General features: G+C 42.1%; 1 protein-coding gene across 4 annotated transcripts in view; it reads right to left on the reverse strand.

The window, feature by feature from the left end:
* The window catches only part of Nrg1 (neuregulin 1), a 987,684-nt gene that overhangs the window by 147,307 nt on the left and 818,992 nt on the right, over positions 1-21,385 (reverse strand). For all 4 annotated transcript variants that reach the window (XM_013352039.2, XM_005362502.2, XM_005362503.2 and 1 more), the window contains exon 2: positions 899-1,076. In XM_013352039.2, coding sequence (XP_013207493.2) covers positions 899-1,076 — 178 coding nt within the window. The remainder of the gene's footprint in view (positions 1-898; positions 1,077-21,385) is intronic.

Raw genomic sequence — 21,385 nt, forward strand, 5'->3', positions numbered from 1 at the left:
TCTCTCTCTCTCTCTCTCACATTGGTGATTTGCCTGCATGTATGTCTGTGTGAGGGTATTGGGTCCCCTAGAACTGAAGTTACAGACAGTTGTAGGCTACTATGGGTGCTGGGAATTGAACCCAGGTCCTCTAGAAGAACAGTCAGTGCTCTTAACCACTAAGCCATCTCTCCAGTCCAGTAAAAGCAATCGTTAAAGAAGAAAATACACTGACATGAAAATTGCTTGGATACTAGAAGCTGCATTAACTTAGAAGAGACATCTAACGTAGCCACTGAGGTACCACATGTTTCTTATGGGGTGCTTCTAGCATTGCCATGCTCAAGAAGGTAGAAAACATAAGGTCCTTGTCAAATCTGCTATAGTGTTGATGAACTTCAATAGTACTGTTAACTACAAATTCTCGTTATTATATAAAACATAATTATATGTGTTAACCCTCACTGTTTGAAAATAATATAAACTCACTGCATTATATCCCATAAATGAAGGCAATTGTTAATCTTTATAATGACATTGGGATTTTGACTGCACTAGACATTGGCGCTAAAATATCACTTGTCTTATTATAAGGAGACCGAATCTCAGGTTTCGTGACTATTACATCAGCTACCACTAATTCCATCTTCCTCCTTCCCTCCCAGCCAGCCCCATCTGACTTCCTACGGCTTCCCCTTCAGCTCCCCACTTCTTCGTTCAAAAGTTGTAAGCATCATAAACTCCCAAGTTCCTTTCCATTTGATATGACAATCTCGGGCGACAATTCAATCAAAAGTCTTCCTATTCATCATATATCACACTTTATAACAAATTTAATACTAGGATCTATATAATTTTCTATCCTGTATTAGCCCGTTGCTGTTGGCACAGATTCTACTACTAAATGCACTTGACTTACCCTGGCTTTTTCTGAATCTTGATGTTTTGTGGCTTGTTTTTTCGGTTCAGCTCATTCCCATTCTTAAACCATTTGAATCTGAGCGCAGAGTATTCCGAACTGGTTTCACATCGAAGCACTAGCTTGGAACCTGCAGCCGACTCCTGGCTTTTCATCTCTTTCAATCGGGGAGGCAAGGCTGTAAAGAGAAAGGGAGAAGAAAAACCATGATCATTTGGCCTTTCAAAAGGAAAATTACTAATGTTGAATGAGTTTGATGAAGTCCCATTACCAAAAGTTTTACTAACCAAAGCAATAATAATAATAATAATAATAATAATAATAATAATAAATGAGTAAACCAAAAGGGGTCCCAACTAGGAGAAAAACAAAATGCCCAAATAAAATAAATACAGCATAGGGGGTGGGGGTGGGGGAGGAGCCTGGATGATAAACTCATCCCTAAAACATATTCTTAGTAACTAGTTTGTGGTTTAACAAAATCAGTGCTGAGATGGGGATGGGACTAGGCTTTGTCTTTGCTCTGCATGGCCCCACATCACACATCTGCTCAACCCTGTAGGAAGGCACCGTCCTACATGCCCATGTGTTTGTAGGAAACTGATTTCAGAGTAAACGCTGTGAAGTCTACTTTTCCTTTCCTCTTGGTTGTGACATTTGTAGAAAGTAGAATCACGCTCATCTCATTAAGCATCCCAGGTGCCCCCTTCCTGTAAGACACAAGTCCTTCAGCCCCATCACTCCTGACCCAGCCTGCTATTGCTATCCCAGAGAGAGGGAGTGACTGACCACTCCAGATGCTCCCCGTTGTCCTGTCCTAGATACAACATGAACTTAGCATTTCTGAATCTTCAGAAAGGAAGCTGTGAAGAGCCAAATTGTGCTACTTTACAATTTCCTGCAAAGGATCCATATCATTGTGACCTACACATAACTGCCTATGGGCAGTTTTGATAGAATATGAAGGGATAAAATCGTACAGGGATGAGTAAGACGTAAAGCAACATAAATATGAAGCCAGACTACCAAGAAGCTGAGGGATGGGTACAGGTGGCGCCTTGTCTTAAGTGTCTACAAAGTGCATTTGATTTTTCTATTAAAATATTTCCAATTAAAGAACAAACAGATGGCTTTTGTCTACACATACAAACTTACTTAACGATCAGCCGTTAGAGAACCCGAGACCTCAACAGCTCGCGGTTTCCGCTGAGTCTGGCAAAGGCAGGCGAGAAAGTCTACTTTTCTGCTCAGTTCAGGAATTAGCAGGAAATCCCAGAAAACAAACCCAAGCAAACGAGGCTCTGCCTCACCAGCCCAGGGCATAATTACTCCCTGGGCAAGGACCCAGAGTCCAGGGACACAATCAAGGTCGCCTTACACAGGCACAGAAAGGGGATACCTTGCCCACTCAGGTTATTTGTTTTTCTATGGCTCTGCCTGTAGGAGGCAAACCCCGAAACTGTCAGCAGTGAGCACGGGAATTAAAGCCAAAGCCTTCGAGGGCTGCAGGCTCATAGCAGAGCCCCAGTATGCACACCTCCTCGCTTACTTGGGGGCTGGTGGTGCAGCAAGAACCTACTGAGACAGACATGGGAGCAAGTTGGAAGACTCAGCTGTTCCCGGCTCTCAGTACTTGGCGATTATGTCTGTCTTTATTTCTTGTTCTCCCCACCACCATCGCCGACTGACGGCTCTAAAGTAAAACTTGCTTTACGAACAAATTCCACAGGACTTTTACTTTTGAGATATGGATCGCGGTCCTGCTTTGGAAGTTTTAAGAACACTAAATTCTAATATCCCTGACAAGTGCCTAATATTTATCTCCATCAGCTCCTTAAGATCATTTATAACTTTCCGACTCCGCTGAAAGGCTCAGAAGAAACACACGGGAGAGAGCCAAATGGCATCAAAGAAACTGGCTTGTATATATTAAGTAAAATAAATTGCTGCACGTCTGCACAAACTAAGGGAATGAGTGTGTGCTTTACAACTGGATTTTAAATTGAAGTTGAAATGCCACCAAAATTCTCAAGGTCTGGTTCCTTGCTTTAATAAACAAAATTCCCTATATAGTTAGATATACTTAAAACTCAGCAAGTCTGTGTTCCCTCTTCCACCACTCCAGGCTTTGGCGTATAGAATCCAAGCACAAGCCTGAACACAAACTATCGGACTTTTGTCTCTTATTTGCATAAACATCTTCTCATTGAATACGTGTCTACTTCTCTTCCTCCACCTCCATTCACTTCATCCTTTTCTCTCACATCTCTTTCTCTGCCCACTTCTCTCTTCGTTTATTTATTTCCTAGTTCTTCAGAGTCTTGATATCAAACACATAAAAACAGATCAGTTCAATAAGGGCTACTCTATAAAATTGTTCTAAGGCTTTAAAAAAAAAAAAAAAAGTCAATGTCATGAATGACCAGAGAAGACTAGGAAGCCAATTAAAAAGGAATTAAACATGACTAATCAGAGTGCAGCTACTGCATGAAACCCACTTGGGGGGTAGAGCTGGGGGATAGTTACGAGGGACGTTATTGGGACAACTGAGGGGAACCACAGAAAAAAATAATGTACAAGAGTTGAGCTCCGTTCCTCTTGTGGAATTGCTGCATTAAACTCGAGCAAAAGAAAGTATTTGTGGACATCTTAAAGGGAATGAGTCAGATATACATGCAAACATACACACTGTATACAAAACAGCATATGCAGAGGAAGGAGGAAAAGAATCTTAGGTTTTTCTTTGCCTTTGAACCTTTCTCATCTGGTCCTTTCTGACAATAAATGAACGACTCTTGTTTTCAGCAAGCAGGAGCTTCTTTCGCCCTGCAGTACTGGGGGTGAACCCAGGCCACACATGTTCTAGGAAACCATCCTACCACCAAACCTCATCCCAGCATTTAAATACCTTAAGTATCTTTCATCTTTCCCTTTTGAGGATTGGTCCTCCTATGTAGTCCAAGCTGACACGGAATTCATCCTCCTCTTCCCACTAGGATTACAAGAATACTTATCTTCCATTCCTTAATTACTCCCCATTTGGTGACCTGGGTAAGTTTGCAATTGTAGAGATAAATTTTGCAAATAATAATAATCATCATAATCATAGTAATATAAAAACAAACAAAAATATCACTGTTGCCATTTAATTCTGAAAAGTCTTCCACTGAAATTGTTATGTGGGTCAATGTCATAACCTTGACTTTGGAGCTGATCCCATGGGGTTCTTTGGTAAAAAGAACCACTATCTGTATCTTTCCTGTCCTTACCAAATGGCCCATAGGGTGTGCATACCTTCCCTTAAGAGAAGATACAGAATGCACAGGAGACAAAGGGCTTCGAATATAAGGTCTTAAATATGTCTGTTCCCCCAGCTGATCTGGATGTATAACCATGTATATGTGTGACCACCACTTACACTTTGAGTTTCTCTGTGTGAGGCAGTACCAAACCCCACAGAAGATCAGACTTCCTATCAGCTTGCCCTAGTCCTTTGTGACATGGATGACCTTTAAGACGTAAGGTCGTCCACTTTGTCAGGAGTCTCTCTTCTTAAGGAACAGAATAAAAAGCATCCACAGTGTAAATGGCGAAGCAAAATCCCAGATTCCCGGTAGTAATTCACCTGCCTCCCTGACTCAAAGGTACTTGAGTAGCCAACAATATCCCTCTTCACACCCGGAGGATCCCAAATTCACGTACATAGAGGACATCCAGACAATATAAGTCCTTCCAAATCAATAGCCTTGAATGTTCCTTAGATTTTTTTTTCACAAAAATACAAAGCAATATTTGATCTTGGATGGTTTGTGTTATTTCTCATTTATCCATAGAGACCATTTTCAGTGGAGAAATTTTGCCAGAAATTATTAAAATAGTTCATTGTAAATGGATTATATTTAAATGTGTCTCTCAGACATGTGGTTAATTCAAATAATATAATCCTGTTTATTTCATTTTTTTTTAAAAAAATTTAAACAAGCTGGGTGGTGGTGGCACACATCTTTAATCCTTTAATTGGAGGCAGAGGTAGGAGGATCTCTGTGAGTTTGAAGCCAGCCTGGTCTACAAGTGCTAGTTCTAGGACAGCTAGAGCTGTTACACAGAGAAGTCCTGTCTTAAAAACCAAGGGAAAAAATCTAAACAAGGGTTGAAGTGATAGTGTAGTAGTTAACAGCAATTGCTGCTCTTGCAGAGGACTCTGATTTGGTTTCCAGTAGGTGGCTTACAACTATCTGTAGTAACTCCAGTTCCCGAGGATCTGATGCTGTCTGTTGACATCTGAGAGCAGTGCACACACATGGTGTATACACACATGGTATGCGTACATATATGCAGGTGAAACATTCAACCACATAAAATAAACCTAAAAAATAATTTTAAACTCCAAATTACTTCAAAACCACTTTTTAAGTACACAGATATAAACTACAAGCCCACGGGTGGTTGCTAAACTTGGAATCAATATTTTAAACTACTATTTGAATTTTGAAACTGAAATAAAAACCTTTCCTTTCAATTCTTATCCTAAGAGCAAATGGCCTGTTAATTTAAAGGTGACTGAAGGCAAACTCAATGTCAAGGTTTTTGTTTTGTTTTGCTTTTGTTTTTAACTTGGGTGTCCAGAGCTTCTTAGGTGTGATGTATTTAGGTCTGGTCTACCACAGCTCATGATTTTGCTTTGTAAGTGCTCTAAGGAGGCAATGGTTCTACACTCTGAAATGATCTAATGACAGAGTAGGTTTTAAGCAGACTCTTCCAAAATTTCCTTCTTCCTAAACTTGATTAACAGTACATGGACATGTCCACAGCCTTAGAAATGAATCGACAGAGATGCATTTGCTCAAACAAACTGCAAGTTTGAAAAGATTACAAACTCTAACTCAATGTAAGCAGGTACTCTAAGCATATTAAGTCCCTTTCTGGTTTTCTATTTTCTGTAATTGATATGTCACACAGTGGGAGGAAAATGGTAGCAGTCATCCAAAATATTTAGTTTCTCTCTTGACCAAATGAAAACATAAGAGAATATGTTCATTCATTCCAACAATTTAATTGGTAATTAAATATTCATGGTCAGAGACAAAAAACGAATTAGCAAGAAGGAAAAAGAACCATTGGACCAATGCAATTCTCAATCTTCCTTATGCTGTGACACTTTAATACAGTTGCTCATCTTGTCGCGACCCCCCAACCATAAAATTATTTGCATTGCTACTTCATAACGGTAGTTTTGCTACCGTTATGAATCATAATGTAAACATCTGTGCTTTCTGATGGTGTTAAGTGACCTCTGTAAAAGGGTCATTTGATGCCTCCAAGGGTTGAGACCCACTGAGTGAGAACCCCTGATCTAAGGGACCCGTTTCCAGCTTTTCCCCCTGCACTTCTCAGGCCTGCTCACGGCTGCTGCTTCAAGCAGTGGCCTGGGCTGGTGAAAGCAGGAAACGTTGAACATGCACATGTGAGAGACATTCCTGCACGTGATCTCTTTCGATGAAGGATCTAACTGTCGAGAGTTAGCGTGGATCGTTGTGCTTCCTGTTCGGGCAATTGATCTTAAGAGCCTCAGCCTGCTGATCAAATTAAAGAGGAAACCTGCAAAAATACTATCAAATAGCAATGGTGCTTTGGCTGTAGTCCCAGGAAAAGCTTTACAAAGCCTGTCCCAACACAGGTGTGTGTGTGTGTGTGTGTGTGTGTGTGTGTGTGTGTGTGTGTGTAAACCTAAGCATGAGGGATGGAGTGATGATGGGTCATTAGAGTGCTGACTACACAAGCAAGGAAACACTGAGTTGGGAACCCCACATAAAAAGCCAGGCACAGTGGGGCACACCTGCAAACCCCATGCTAAAGCAAGACAGCTGACTACATGGCCAGCTAGACTAGCCAGATTGGTGAGCTTCAGGTTCACTGAGGCCATATCTCAAAAAAATAGAATGGACATTGAGGAAGACATCCGATATCCACCCTGGCCTCTATAGGCATGATGTCCATGTGCAAAAAAAAATATGCACATACAAAGAATAAGAAAAGAAGCAGAAGCAGAAGGAGGAGGAATCAGAAAGACACTGGTAAGGAGGAGACTCAGAGACCATAATTGACTTTTCAAGAGTGTATGAACTGGGATTAAGGGGCTCTTTGGCATATTTTGTGCTTTTGTGTACTCTAAGGGACCCAAGATCTTATACTGCACTGTTATACACCACTCATAAAATGTCAAGCCAAATGGAAGCGTATGAAGTGTACTCTTTTTCACTTTGACTTCATTGTGTTCTTCTGGCCTTCCCACATATGGTTCTCACTGTTAGAGTGTGGTGCTCTGCCTCAGCTAAGGCCCCTGTCCTGCATCTTTCACAAATGGATCTCAGCATCCCTAAGAGTCTGCTCAATGTGTACCTCCCATGCTGCAAGAGTGCCTACCTGTAACCCTCATCCCTCTGCCTTCAGCTCTCAGGGGCTCCTCTTCATCAGGCCAACCCCAGTCTACATGGCTTCTTCCACATGCCTTCCCCGAAATGAACTTTGCTGTCACATATCCTCCAATGCCCTATTTGTGTTCGATTCCCTTTCCCCTGAGCAGTCCCGGTTCAGACAGCACCTAAGGTGGATGGTTACTATGATCACCTGCTGATGAGGACACGGAGGCTTGTGCTCACACAAGTGTGGCTTCTGGAGAACCAAGGCTGGACCCAGCACGTTTCTACATTGTGGCCCCTTTGTCGGGCTTGAAGGAGGTAGAAATGGAGTGGGGAAAGGAGGGCAGACTGAGAATTAGGAAGGGTCACTTGAATTTCATTACAGAGCAACTACAATCATTTGTAAGTTCTTATAATGAACTATAAAAGCCAAATCGCTTTTCCATATACACCTATAAGAGACTTACAACACTGTAAATCTCTCCAAGGCAAAATGCATGCAAATTTTTAGGTCAGAGCAAGTTTTCAGACCCAAAACTGATGCTATGTTTGTTGCAATTCATCGCCCTTCTTAACATTTCAAAGTCTTGATCCACCCAGGTCACTGACCTGGGGTTACAAGTGTGTACCAACCGACTCACCTCATGACTAGAGCTGCTTAAGACATTCACCAACTCCCAGTAGTTCACTTAAAGCAAATGTACACAGATACTATTATAGTGTTTTGCAAGGCAACAGAATGGTGCTACAATAAGTTCCTTTCAGCTCCTTCAATGGTAAATCCCTTTAGAATGGTAACAGCTAATTGAACATCTGCTAGGTGCCAGGCTCTGGTCTAAGAGCTTTATACTCATTACCTCTTGTTATATAATAATTCCAGGGCTCCAGGGTTATTATCCTCACACCAAATATGCAGATAAAGAAATGGAACCTGGGAAAAACAGTTACCTGCCTGTCATCACACAGCTGGTATTGGGGAGCCAGCCCCTGAAGATACAGACTTGAATGTAGATCCCTTCCTTTTAATGACCAAACCAGAAATGGTTCCATGCAAGTCTTTGTATCTTATGGTGAAAATGTCCTCAAGATTGAAATAAATGAGTTCTCAATAGTGAGTATGTTTTCAAAAAAAAAAAAAAAATCTGGGCTATAGCAAGTGGTTGATCATTTCTGTACTCATTGCAAACACAAAAGACAGTCTGGGAGAAAACGGTGATATGCACAATTGTTGCATTTTCTGAGAAACCTTGATGACTTATAAGAAAATAAAAGAAAGCAGAATACTTGAAATTGCTATAATAAAAATGCTTTAGAATCCGTGGCTGTCCATCTGCCATACAGACCACGTGCCACAGGGGTCAAGGAGCTCTGTCTCATGCTGGTGTTCACTGAAATGCGATAACCCCTACGTGAGGACACAGTAACAAAAGGGTTCTAACAGATTAATGTCACCCTGTCAAGGTGGAGAGGCAACACGCCATGACAATGGAGTGTTGGATTAAGTCGTGGCCAGGTTGCCAACAGCTTGATGGTTGAGTGTTCAACAGGCCTGACTAATTAGTGCTGTGGCCACAGCTGCCCCCAGTTAGAGACCCTCTCCCTCAGCTCAACAAAGACATCTAGCCGGCTTCTTGGCAGGCTGTCTACTTGGCATGCGTGTGCCAGGGAGGAGTTTACCTGATCGTGCCTGGCAAATTTCTGGTGATGTAAGCTTAGAAATTCTAGGTTTTCTGTGTTCAAAAGTAAGTAAGTTTTCCTCCCTTGTTTGTCATACTGACCTGTGACATTATCAAAAAAAAAAATAGGAAAACTGATGTAGATAGCATCCTATTTGGTTTTTTCTTTTGTCTTTTTTCCTCCCCCCTCCCCCCGTTTTCTTTCCAAGTTCTGATGCATTTCTCACTTGAGTACTTGAGTAACCAGGTAAACTTGAAAGACATTTTGTTAATTGATAACACTACAATATTCGTTTTACACTTGAAAGAGGGAATTTTATTTACATTTTCTAAACTACACAGGCTTTCTGAGGACACTAAAGATTGTTTGGCTCACACTGTTACCGACTGTCTGCGGACAGCTGAACGAAGGGACCCTTATCATTTTATACTTCTGCCCCATGGGGAAGGCCAGAAGGAGAAAGCTTCATATCTTCAGGTTCTTCAGGATAAAGATTTGTTGAAAAGGTGGCAACTGTTTAAAAGGATACTAAAACATTAAACATCCAAAGGAAGAGAAGCCAGTTTAAAAGAAAAGAACCAAAGATGGTGGAACCCCAAAGAACAAGCACGGAAAGGAACTGCGGTCCTTTAAATCATGAAAACTCACAAAAACCCAAAACATTTTTTTAATGGAGTCACAGGACAGTGGAATTCATGGAAAACTTTTGATGTACAAAGCAAATAGTTTTAGGATAAAATGGGAAACAAAGTTTTTGCATAATAAGTATAATTTGGAAAATGCTTATTCTGGGAGGCTATACAGGAAAGTGATTCAGGAAGCAGCATATAAGGGCATGCGGTGTGGAAAAATGAAAAGCACAGGCTTGGGAGTCAGCCAGGCAGACCCGGGTTTCAGTTCTTCACTTCCCACTGAATGCTCTATGACTGGACGACAGGTTTTCTGGATGGAGCTGTAGCCTGCTGATTTGCAGAGTGGGATACTACCTCACAGAAGCTGAAGAGAAACAAGGTACCGTGTCCTGCTTTGAATGGGAGGTTTCCAGCATGCGGAAGTTTGACTTCGGACAGAAGCTGGAGGGCTAGTGTGATACAAAGCTCATCTTCAACATGTAGCCCTGAGTCCAATACCCGGTACCATGCAAAAAGAGAAATGGCGCGTTCATAGAGAACGGAGAGAATTGATGATCTCCGAGCCTTGCTTACTAGCATTTTCAATACAGACTTCAGGTTTAGATGCTTAAGGCTTCATTCAGGGAGGGCAAGTTTAGTGGTCGCCCTGGGACTATCCAGGTGGCACTGTATATACTGCTATGACTTAGCCTACTGTTCAGGGAGGAGTTTAAGACGTCATCTCATCTCAGTGCTAAAAGGTGGTGAGATCTTAATGAGCTCTGCCGTTTGGCCAAAGGCCTGTATCTTCTTTTGAGCAGTATAATTGGATTACGGAACATTAAAGGAACTCTGTCTTATCGTTGTAACCAGTCTGTAAATCTAAAATCATTTCCCCCAGAACTCGTGGTAAGTTCAATTTTACAGTAAGCAGCTCTGTCCTGTGTTCCCATAAAACCATTACTATCCATTTAATTCAGTGTTTGCTATCTTTATAGGTATTTGTTCCAAGGGGATGAAGAGCTCGCTCTTTTGTCATCTACGACATCTTTTTATCCTCTGTCACTAGCACGGTAATGTTCGCTCAGTGGAAGAATAAAATAAGCAACATTACACCCTGGCTCAAATTTTCTGCACCGAACAAGCTACTCTTTTCCTTCTAATGCACGGGATGTCTATTAAAAAGCATACTGGATTTCTTGGCTCTATCCCTCCTTTCCTGTTCATGTCCTATTAACACTGTATACTCTGTTCTTCGCACCAGACATTGGCCCCCATCTGCGCTCTGCCTAGGATCCAGATCCTTGGTCATTCAAATAAATAACTTCATTCTCTTAGACATTTCATGATTTTCAATCATGCACATGTTATTGTGCCCTCTTCTGGAGCGACCGTGACTTTAGCTCTTCGACATACAGGCGTCAATAAGACTAACGTGGTCCCCAGCATCCTGAAACGGCCATCCTGGTTGTGGAGAAACAGATAAAGGACACACGAACTGATTACACTGTAATCCGACTTATAAAATAAATCTTTCATCAGCACAGTCTGAGACGACAAGAGAGCTATATTTGGGTGGCTGTGTACATCCAGCTTCGTCATGAAGCTTTCGCCTCAAATTGACCTCGAAAGCAGATCATTAAATCTATATACAACCCACCAATTAATATTTAGTTAGATACTGTTGCATTGATGTAAAGTCACTTTGAAAGACTAGAGTAACAATTTCTTTGGTAATTTTAGCCATTTATCAAGCTTTCTAAACCAACATACGGTTTTAAAGTAACAGCCTTCTTGGAGCTGACACCAAAGAAAGAACACTTCATTCCTGTAACAGGCAGAATAATGACCCACAGATACTTAAATAGTAATCCCCAAAGTCCACAAACGTCACCTCACATGCAGAGACTTGACGTTTGATCTTGGCCAAAAAGCCTAGAAGCCATGCAAGGAGACCTGGAGAAATGTGCTTGGGGTTAAAGACCTTAAGCAGGGCAGACTATGCTGCCCTCCGCAGGTGCTCCAATCTCATCCTGTGAGCCTGAAAAAAAAAAAAAAAAGACCATCTCTCCTCCTTAGTAATGTCAAAGGAGAGGAGGCCGCAGTCAAGGAATTCAGGCTGCCTCGAGAAAGCAAGGGCAAGATGGATGCTCAGGTAGAGCCTCCTGCAGCCTTGGGGCCATCATCTTGGAGCCTGGTGAGTCCCATTTGAACCTTTAGAACTGAAAAGCAGCAACTTCGCATGAACCCTTAGGTTAAAAAGTCTGTTACAAGAGCAACAGAAAACCAGTGCAGTTCTCCAAAAGACAGATAAGTCTGGGTGCAGTTAAGCATCTTCACCTTCCCAATATTCTACTCCCAGTCCAGAAGAGAAACCCTCAAATGGCTACAGATGTCAAGGGATGGAGGTAAAAACCAGTGGATGCTCAGAAAATGAAATTCGGCCCCAGCCACAGACTCCAGCAACCGTTCATCCCTTTCACTTTGGTTTTCTGCAATTGTGGAACCATTCTTCAAGCTGCTACGCTTCTAAGGTAGGCACAAGAACCAGTCCTTCTTCAGGAGCATTGTGATGGGGACATAGATGCAATCACTGTCATCATTTTATGCTTTAAGCATGACTACTGCATAAATGTTAGCAGCCTAATGACAACAGTATACAGTCTTTTAAATCAAAAAAGGACTTCTGCCAACACTTCTGAGGCTTTGTAAAGGTTTGGGTTTCAAGACACCAACCCTACAAAAAATTGGTAGGAATGTGCTTTAATCTGACTTTTAAGTTAACAAGCCTATTTTTTCCCTAGTGACCATGCAATTTACAGAGCAATCAATTTTGTAAGTTTTGAAAACTATCACTTACTAACCAAATTTTAATAAGTAGGACAACGCAAACGAAATTCCCAAATGAAGACTTCAGAAATTAGCATTCCACTCAGCTCTGGGGTGGGGCTAATGAAATCCCTCACCCGTTGCTATTTAAACTCGACTTCTCCAGAAAGCTGCTTCTTGCATAACTTTGGTGTACCTCAAATGTCTTACATAACACAAGGGAGCACTCCTCTACCACACAACCAGAAGGGCTCAGAGAGCCTGGAGAAGTATGACCAAATCGACTTGTAACGAGGAAAATCCTCCTAAAATGAATTCAAAAGCTGTGGAAATATAAACACTTCAGAACCTAGTGTGGCTCAGCTAACAGGCGGGCCCTGAGGACTGTTTTTAAGAACTACAGGGCCAACACTCCGAACAACAGCACTTGGAGTTAAGCATCCAAAAAGACTCAAGAGTATTAACTATGATGGTAGCAAAAACAGGGCAAGACAGAAAATGTCGCGAGGTTCTGTGAGTCTGCATTCCCCTCACACACAGGCCCTATGTATGAGATCTGCTGTCAGTACACGAGGGTGGGAAGCCAGAGAGGACAATATATTCTGTCTAAAGAGAAAGGCTTTGTAATCCAAGATATTTCAGAAAAAGCTGATAGTGACAGATACACCTTCCTTACTACCTTAGTGCACAGCCATTCAAGTGCCCTAAGAAGAAAAGACCACAACTTCGTCCTTTTAATTTCTAATTGCTTCCAGGGAACCAAGAATATTAATGTCTGTCTACAGGGACCTCAGGAGCTCCAGCACTGATCTGCCCTGTTGGACCCTGACCTTCGTTGCTTTTCTCAAAAATGGCACAAACGTGTATTCAGCCGGGACATGGATAACATGATTTCCCATGTGTTCATGCTATCTCCACGCCACTATATTTCAGTTTATTTCATGACCATTGCCTACCCCCAACTTCCCCCCCACTCCTATCCCCAGATCTTCCAAGAAGGGAACTGTGATAGTGTTTGGCAATCGGCAGAGCCAATGTAACCACTCAATTACAAAGTGACCACAAGAGCGGGAAAGCGGGGACAGAGTTAGTCAACCACACAGGCAACGCCACACACATCACAGGAAAAGAGGAAGCACCGAGAAGAACTGTACATCATGAGGGTGGCAGTGCTCAGCATGGATGTCCATGCCAGGGGGGGTTCTGTCCAGCCAGAATGGGCTCTGTCAAAAGCTGACTGCAACACTTGGGTAAGCATCAGATCATGAACGGGAAGAAGGCAGATTCCTAGGGAGCAAGGAAAGGGATTTAAAATTTGTTATTAGCTTTAGTCTGTTCAGCCTTGGGTGTGTTTAGGGCTCACATCTATTAATTAGATGTCTTTTTTCCCCCTAATAGTAGAGAACAGCCAGCTCTTTAAGATTGGAGCTTAAACTGGGTTTCTCATGCTTGGGCATTCCAAGCAGTGTTTGGGGCTCAGCAAGTTCTGAAGTAGCCAGTAAACGTGTAATATAAAACACATCCAGCAGAGATTACACAAATGAATTGCTGAACTTGGGGTATGTTTGGATATATATGTGGGTACATTTATCAAAAGTCTTTTTTTTTTTTTTTTGGTTTTTTCAAGACAGGGTTGCTCTGTGGCTTTGGAGCCTGTCCTGGAACTCGCTCTGTAGACCAGGCCGGTCTCGAACTCACTGAGATCCGCCTGCCTCTGCCTCCCGAGTGCTGGGATTAAAGGCGTGCGCCACCATCACCCGGCTCAAAAGTCTTTTTAAAAGCACGCTTAAAATAAAACAAAAAAAATTTAGGTGTTAGCATTCAGGTACTGTCCAACTCCCCTCCACACTTTGAGACAGTCTCTCCCTGGCCTAGAAATGGCCAAGTAGGTAAGGTGACGGACCAAAGAGCCCTGGGGATCTGCCTGTCTCTGCCTCCCCGGCACTGTAGCTTTCAGCGCCACCACCGGAACCAACTGAGGCTCATAGATTATAAAATTAAATATATAATCACGGACTGCACCCCCCCAATAGGAATCAAAACAGCTACATCTATCCATGTTTTTGTTTTGTTTCTAGAAGAACTGTTTAAAAACTCTCCTCTTGGCAGGATGGGGGAGGCTAGAGAGATGGCTTAGTGGGTAAGAGCATTTGCTGCTGTTGCAGAGGATCCAGGTTCAGTTCCAAGCACTGATGCAACACCTCACGACCACCAGTAACTCCAGCTACAGGTAATCCTATACCCTCTTCCGGCCTCTAGGCACTAGGCGTGCACATGATACAGACATACATACATGTAGGCAAAACACCTATACATATAAATTGAAAATAAGTAAATCTGTTTTTAAAATATCCTCTTCTTTATAATTTCATGAATCATGGCATCATGATCCTAATGGTTGTTGGTGATTTTCAAGACTAATAAAGATAGATGGGATTAAAATATCTTGAAAATCCAATAAATAAATAAATTGGAATAATATACTACAGTTGGACAGGAAACTATGCTGGGCATCAGAAGTATAATTATTCTAGAAAGAAGGAAATTTGGGCACAATGAAGGAAATCCATACAGTGATATAATGATATTATATATTAGACTTTCATATTATATAATATGATACTATGCTATGTTTAGACTTGCTTATGTTGTATGAATGACACTACAAACAATTTGTCCCCTGTGGTGACTCTGAGGGCATTTATACTGTATATAGAACTGAGATCTCATGTTGAGAACTGCTAAGCAACCCTCCAGTCCAAATTGAAAAGTTGAGGAAATGAACTCCAGAAAGTCTCAAGGATATGCTGTTAGAAGAGAAGCCACTTGTTGGTTCCCAGCCACCCGGCTAGTTTAGACCACAAATAATCACACAGAAACTCTATTAATTAAGTCACTGCTTGGCCCATTAGCACTAGCTTCTTATTGACTAACTCTTACATATTAATTTAACCCACTTCTATTGATCTGTGTATCACCACATGGCAGTGGCTTACCGGCAAAGTTTCGGACTCTGGTGTCTTCATGGTTTCTTTCTGACTCTGCTTTTCTTTTTCCTAGTATTCTGCCTAGCTTTTGCTGCCTATCTAAGTTCTGCCTTGCTATAGGTCCAAAGCAATTTCTTTATTCATTAATGGTAATCACAGCATACAGAGGAAAATCCCACATCACTGTGCCACTTACATTGTGATTCTAAAATACGTTGCACTTGTTTCTTTGAAAGAGGAAGTGAGAATAACGAGAGTAGACCCAGATGAGAATACTTCAGGAACAAAGTCAGACACACAAAATTTTAGATGTAGTCTAAAGAAGACTTTAAGAAAAACAGAGGATAGGAAGAACATCAAAAAGGCTTTGCAGTGAACCCCATGAAACACCTGCATGGATCCCAGTTGAGACCTGGATTCCAGCTCTGGCCCTGCCTTCTAGGCGTAGATCCACAATTTGAAGACACACATTGTGACATGTTCTACTTGTTCACTTCTATCATCTCACTGTGGAACTTTTATTCAGCTTTACTTGAGTTGAGGATGATTCAATTCACCCTCATCAGCAACACTAAGAAAAAGCTGGATTGAGTTCTCAAATAGAGCCAGGTAAAAATCACGGCCAAGAGGAGTGGGGGTATGTACAGGATAGCCTAGGAGAGAGATGAGTCAAGACAAATCTAGACCCTGGCCCCTGCCTTGTTGTGTGATGCCAAAGGTGTTCATGAAGGCTCTGCTGAGGGAAAGAGCAGGCACGAAGATGGACCTTGAGCTGCAGAAGGAACAGGTCAAAGCCCCAAGCTAAGACCTGAAAGTGAGTACCTGCTCGGCCAGCTGTCAAGTGGTAATGGCCCGGGATACTGAGGTGAGGGGGTGATGCAGAAATTCTTCCATGAACAATATTTATTACCAAATAAAATAAATTTATAAGCATTTCAAACTGCCAAAGAGCTATGATCCCAAAATAACTCCAGTGAGTAAGGAAGGCTAAGCAGGGATTCATGACATGGGCCAACATGCATTATTACAGGTTTCAGGTGGAGATGTCTTTGTTGAACCTTTAATTAAAAGCACTGCCCTAACTGACTTACTTTATTGTTTATGAAGCAGTATGAAAACTGTACCAAGTTCATTCCTAACTTCAACCCTCTGAACCCACCTTTTCCCCCCCACCACACTCTTTTCCAAGTCCTACTAAGCACAGCTCACATGTCCGCGTGTGGGATTTCTGCCCAGATCATCACAAGTAAACTGCTTTCTTCTTCAATGAACAGTCAGGGCTAAGACAAGCCCTCCATCAAGGTTTACAGAGGAGTAGCATTGTGAGCATGATGAACTCACACACCAGTACCACTCCGCTGTGCACCATTAACCATCATCATTATTCACATTAGCATGATGACCTTATCATTGACTACCTAAACAGTCCACAGCATCAATAATTCAGTGATACTTTATCTTAAAGAAAGGTTTCCTTTCAAAACAAGGGTCAATATTTAGTTAACTCTCAACTCGGAGGTCTAATTAGCAATGACACTGCGTATAAGTGTTTGAGTTTTAACATGTGTCTTAATAATTTTAACAATAGAGTAGAGCAGGTACGTATTTCGAAGTGCCAGTTAGGGACTGGGATGTAGTTCGGTTGGCAGAGCACTTGCCTAGCACCCATGAAGTCTCGGGCCCCTGTACTCAAGATGTAGAAACGGGAGGATGAGGAGTTCGAGTCTCGGTCATCTTTGGCTACATGAGACTCAAAAACTGATAAAAAGAAGAAATCCCATTTAAAAATTTCTCTGATGAACTGAATGAAGTACAGGTAGAAAACAAATCTTAAAGGCGCACGGCAAAGCCTAGTCTTTTTGAAATTTTGTATATAGACCTTGTTTATATACAAATTAACACAGTGCAGGTTTCTTGCAGGTAATAATTGTGTATGTTCTATTCATTATTTTACTCTGGCACATTGGACAGTATAAAAAAGCAGATTTTGCCCTTAATAGTTCCTTGTTAAATAAACTAATATGCAAGAAACTAGGGACCTCTCTATAAGCCTGTTTTCCTGGTAAATTATGAAAGAATGTCACAGGAAATAAATTCACCGACGATGATGTCTGTGTGGAGAAAAAAGGCGAACATGTAATGATCATGTCTATAACATTTTTCTGACAGACGCCAATGACGTGTCTGTTAGGCAATCTCTTCTTTTTGAAAAAGAAAAAACATTTTCAAATTAAAACAAGAATTCTTTTCCTCTCTATTTCCATGATGTTTAAAGTATTTTAAGGGGTTAGACATTACAATGTATCCCTGCTTTGACCACACAATGGAGATCTGGCATGCAGTAGAATGGAAGGAGGCGAAAAGGAAAATCGTGTCTAGAATTTTAGAATGTTTCAATCCTTTCCGTGCCTAAAGCCCAGGGTACCATATTTCCTCTCAGGACACTTAGGATATCAAAGAAACACTGGGATAACAGCTGCATTTAAGAGCAGTATTTTTCATTGTCTTACGAGGTATTTGTTACAAGTTTAGTTTATCCTGATGAGTTGTTCTTTGCATTTACCAAGCTCTTTATTTACGACATCATATGTCCATCCCATAAGACACTTATCTAGCCAGTGGTAGATTCAAATTAATGAATTCTTACTGTGGAATAGCAAAGAACAAGAAAAAAATGTAAGGTAAAAGTTTAAGTAAGTAAGGGGGTGTTACAAATGTCCTTTAAGCAAGGGACAGATGTGGTTCAGCTCACACTTTGCAGGAGAACTAACTTTGCAGCACGGAGAACAGACTGGCAGTGGAGATAAAGCTGAGGAAAACAGAGGGAAACCAGATGACTAAAGCTAACGAGAGCTAAGCTGAGGACTGGACAGTGGTAAGCTCGGGATTTGCTCAGGGGCATGTCTGAGCTATCAGAGAGACACCCTGCTCTACTGCAAGCATAGAAAGCACAGCAGAGAGTAAAGGATTTGTCTTCATGGAACTTCACTCATTCAGAATATTCGTCTTGAAAACCCACTGTGATGTTTAATATCGACTGAGCTCTGATTATACAGTCACAAGTCACAGACAGAGTCACCACTGCTTATTGCCTCCAAGATGATGCTTACGGTCCAGTCTCGGCTTTATGTGTGTGCCAGGCTCTTTCCCAGTGAGAAACCTGTTCTTGGGAAAACAATAAACAAGACCACAAGCCTCCCCAACAGGTGACGACAACTTGGCTTAGGATTTGTGCAGGGAGAGAAGTGGTAGAAACCGGAGGAGAAAGACAAGGTTGGCACCATCATGGGACAGTTGCAGGCTGCCAACCAGAATGACTCCAAGTCAAAGAAAGATGTAGGCCATCCTAGAGAACCAGGTCAAGGGGTTCTTAGCTATTGAAAACAAGCAAATCTCCTACACATAGAGCAAATTTCAGCCCACAAGGAGTTTTCGTAACGTAACTTTACCCTTGTCTTTTCTCCACCCGCAGAAGTAGCTCCTCTGAAATAGGTGTTCTGACACCTGCCATGTTGGCTTGTTTGTTTCCACTTGCCCCTTGGAAATAGCCGAGGTTCTTTAAACTAAAGGCCATGACTCAGAGCTTTTTTGTCTACAAATAAACTTAGGAACGTATGGCTACCCCAGTGCAAAGTCCAGATTCCACAGTGTAAATGAAGCTCAAGACACTCAAAAGGTCTCGGTGAGTTAGCATGCTTTTGAAGACAAGGGTGATAACAGCTCACTTGTAAGGAATGAAACTTGGAGATGGAGGGTGACTTTAAACACGCAGGAGCAACTAACAAGAGAGAACGGGCTCTTTCATAAGCAAGTGATTCCCAAGCCAGCAGTGCTGACTCTCTCCTGCTCATATCCTCAAACACATTACTTTTTTTTTTGCTTTAATAATACCCCAGCATTAAGACTAACGGAAACACCTGGAGTTAATTTTAACACTACTTTAGCCCAGGATATAGCCCAAATCCCAGTAGGCTGAAGCTCACCTTTGACCTGCCAAATCTGATTACTCAAGTCCAGCATTTCTCGGGGCCCCACAGCTGTTCCCCCCCCCATCCCGCCACCCTCCAGCACATCTAAGTCTCGGCCAGAACTCTGACAGCAGTAAGAGCATCCATGGCCTGACTCAGGTGGACTGTCAAGTCCTTCACCTGTCTGCGTAGTACATACGCCTCAAGAGACAGCGAGGATGTTTGTAATGCTGATGACCAGACACAGTCACTGCTGTGTAAAACAGCAATCTCAACTGCTACAACATTTGACAGAAGCTTTGAACCAAGGGATATCAAAGTCTGTCAGACACAGGCGAGTCGGGAAGTAGAGCATCAAGTCCATCATGTCTATGGTGGAGAAACTGTGGCAGCAGACAATAGACACTGAGGATGGAGCCTGGCCCCGTCCTGATTGGGAAAACTTAGTCAAATCTTTCGGCATATTTTCTCTTTCAGACTAAAGATTGGGAAAGGCAGGAGAGAGACTGGAGATTAAGCCTTGAGCCCCGTCTTCATCCACTGTTCTATTGCTATGAAGAGATACCACTGCCCAGGCAACTTCTATAAAAGGAAGCACTGAACTGGAGATTTGCTTAAAGTTTCAGAGGTTTAGTTCATTACTACCATGGCAGGGAGAATGGCGGCATACATGGTACTGCAGCAGTAGCTGAGAGCTTCACTGTGATCCCTGGGCCAAAAACACTGGGCCAGGCTAGGGTTTTTGAAACCTGAAGCTCATCTTCCAGCATGGCCACACCTCCTATTGCTTGTAATCCTTTCAAACAGTTCTATCCCCTAGTGACCAAGCATTCAAATATATGGGCCCATGAAGGGGTTATTCTTATTCAAACCGCCACAGGCCTCATGCCCTCTGGGCTCCATGAGCTAAGTCGTTGGTCTTTTTTTTCCCACTGTTTTGAATTTGAAATGGGGTTTTCCTAAGCTGTCCAGATGAGCCTTCAACTTGAGATCTTCTTCCTTCGGTCTCCCCAGTGGTTGAGATCATAGGCTTACAGCACCTGGCCCTAATGACAGCTTAGTATGTTCTGTCCCCTCTCTTGTCAATGTGGTGGAGACACTCAAGAAAATGTTTGCCTTGTCTGTTGGCTTGCTGGAAGCAAAGACCTGTATTTTGAGATCTGCATTTTGTTTACAGCCATCTTAAGTTCACAAGTAAGATATTCACCTGTGCATGGCCGGGATAGTTGCTTATTTCTTTTCTAGGTAAGGGCTCATGATGCAGTCTAGCTGACCTGAAACTCACAGCAACCCTCCTGCTTCAGCCTCCTAAGTGCAAGCATTACAGATATGTGACACTATGCCCAACGTCAAATTATATTTGGAACCACATTTTGCACTTTTTTCATTGCTATTTTCTGGACTGATCTTTAGCCTATAAACTCCATGCCTGTTCCCAGTTGAGGCATTCCTTAAAGACCTTTTTCTCAAAATTGAACAGATGTGAGCTTCCTTATCCAAAGGGCAAACACTGTCAATTCTTCCTCAGAATGCCACCTTCTGAAAACCCCTCATTTGAGAACTCTTTAGGCTAGCAGATCTTTATGAAGGTATTAATACTGCCCAAAAGAGCCAACTTCTTCTTAACCATGAGTGAATCCCTTGTCTACTATAGGGTAACTTTTTCATAATAACTTTCAGGAAAATCTAAGGTAATTAAAGATAATAAATATCACCATGAAAAGGTCTGACTAAATAGAGAACTTGAGGAACAAATTCTGAGAAAAACTTTGAATTTTAAAGATGGAAGCAAAATATCAAGACAATGCAGCCTATTTCTCAGTGCTGAGGATTGAACCCAGGGCCTCATTGTGCACGATGGAAAAGGACTCAGCCACCAAGTTATACCACCAGCCCTGCAGACACTGAGCTGCACCATCATCCTTGCAGACACTGAGCTGCACCATCAGCCCTGCAGACACTGAGCTGCACCACCAGCCCTGCAGACACTGAGCTG

The sequence above is a fragment of the Microtus ochrogaster genome, linkage group LG7_11, assembly GCF_000317375.1.
Source record: "Microtus ochrogaster isolate Prairie Vole_2 linkage group LG7_11, MicOch1.0, whole genome shotgun sequence".
Lineage (NCBI taxonomy): Eukaryota > Metazoa > Chordata > Mammalia > Rodentia > Cricetidae > Microtus > Microtus ochrogaster.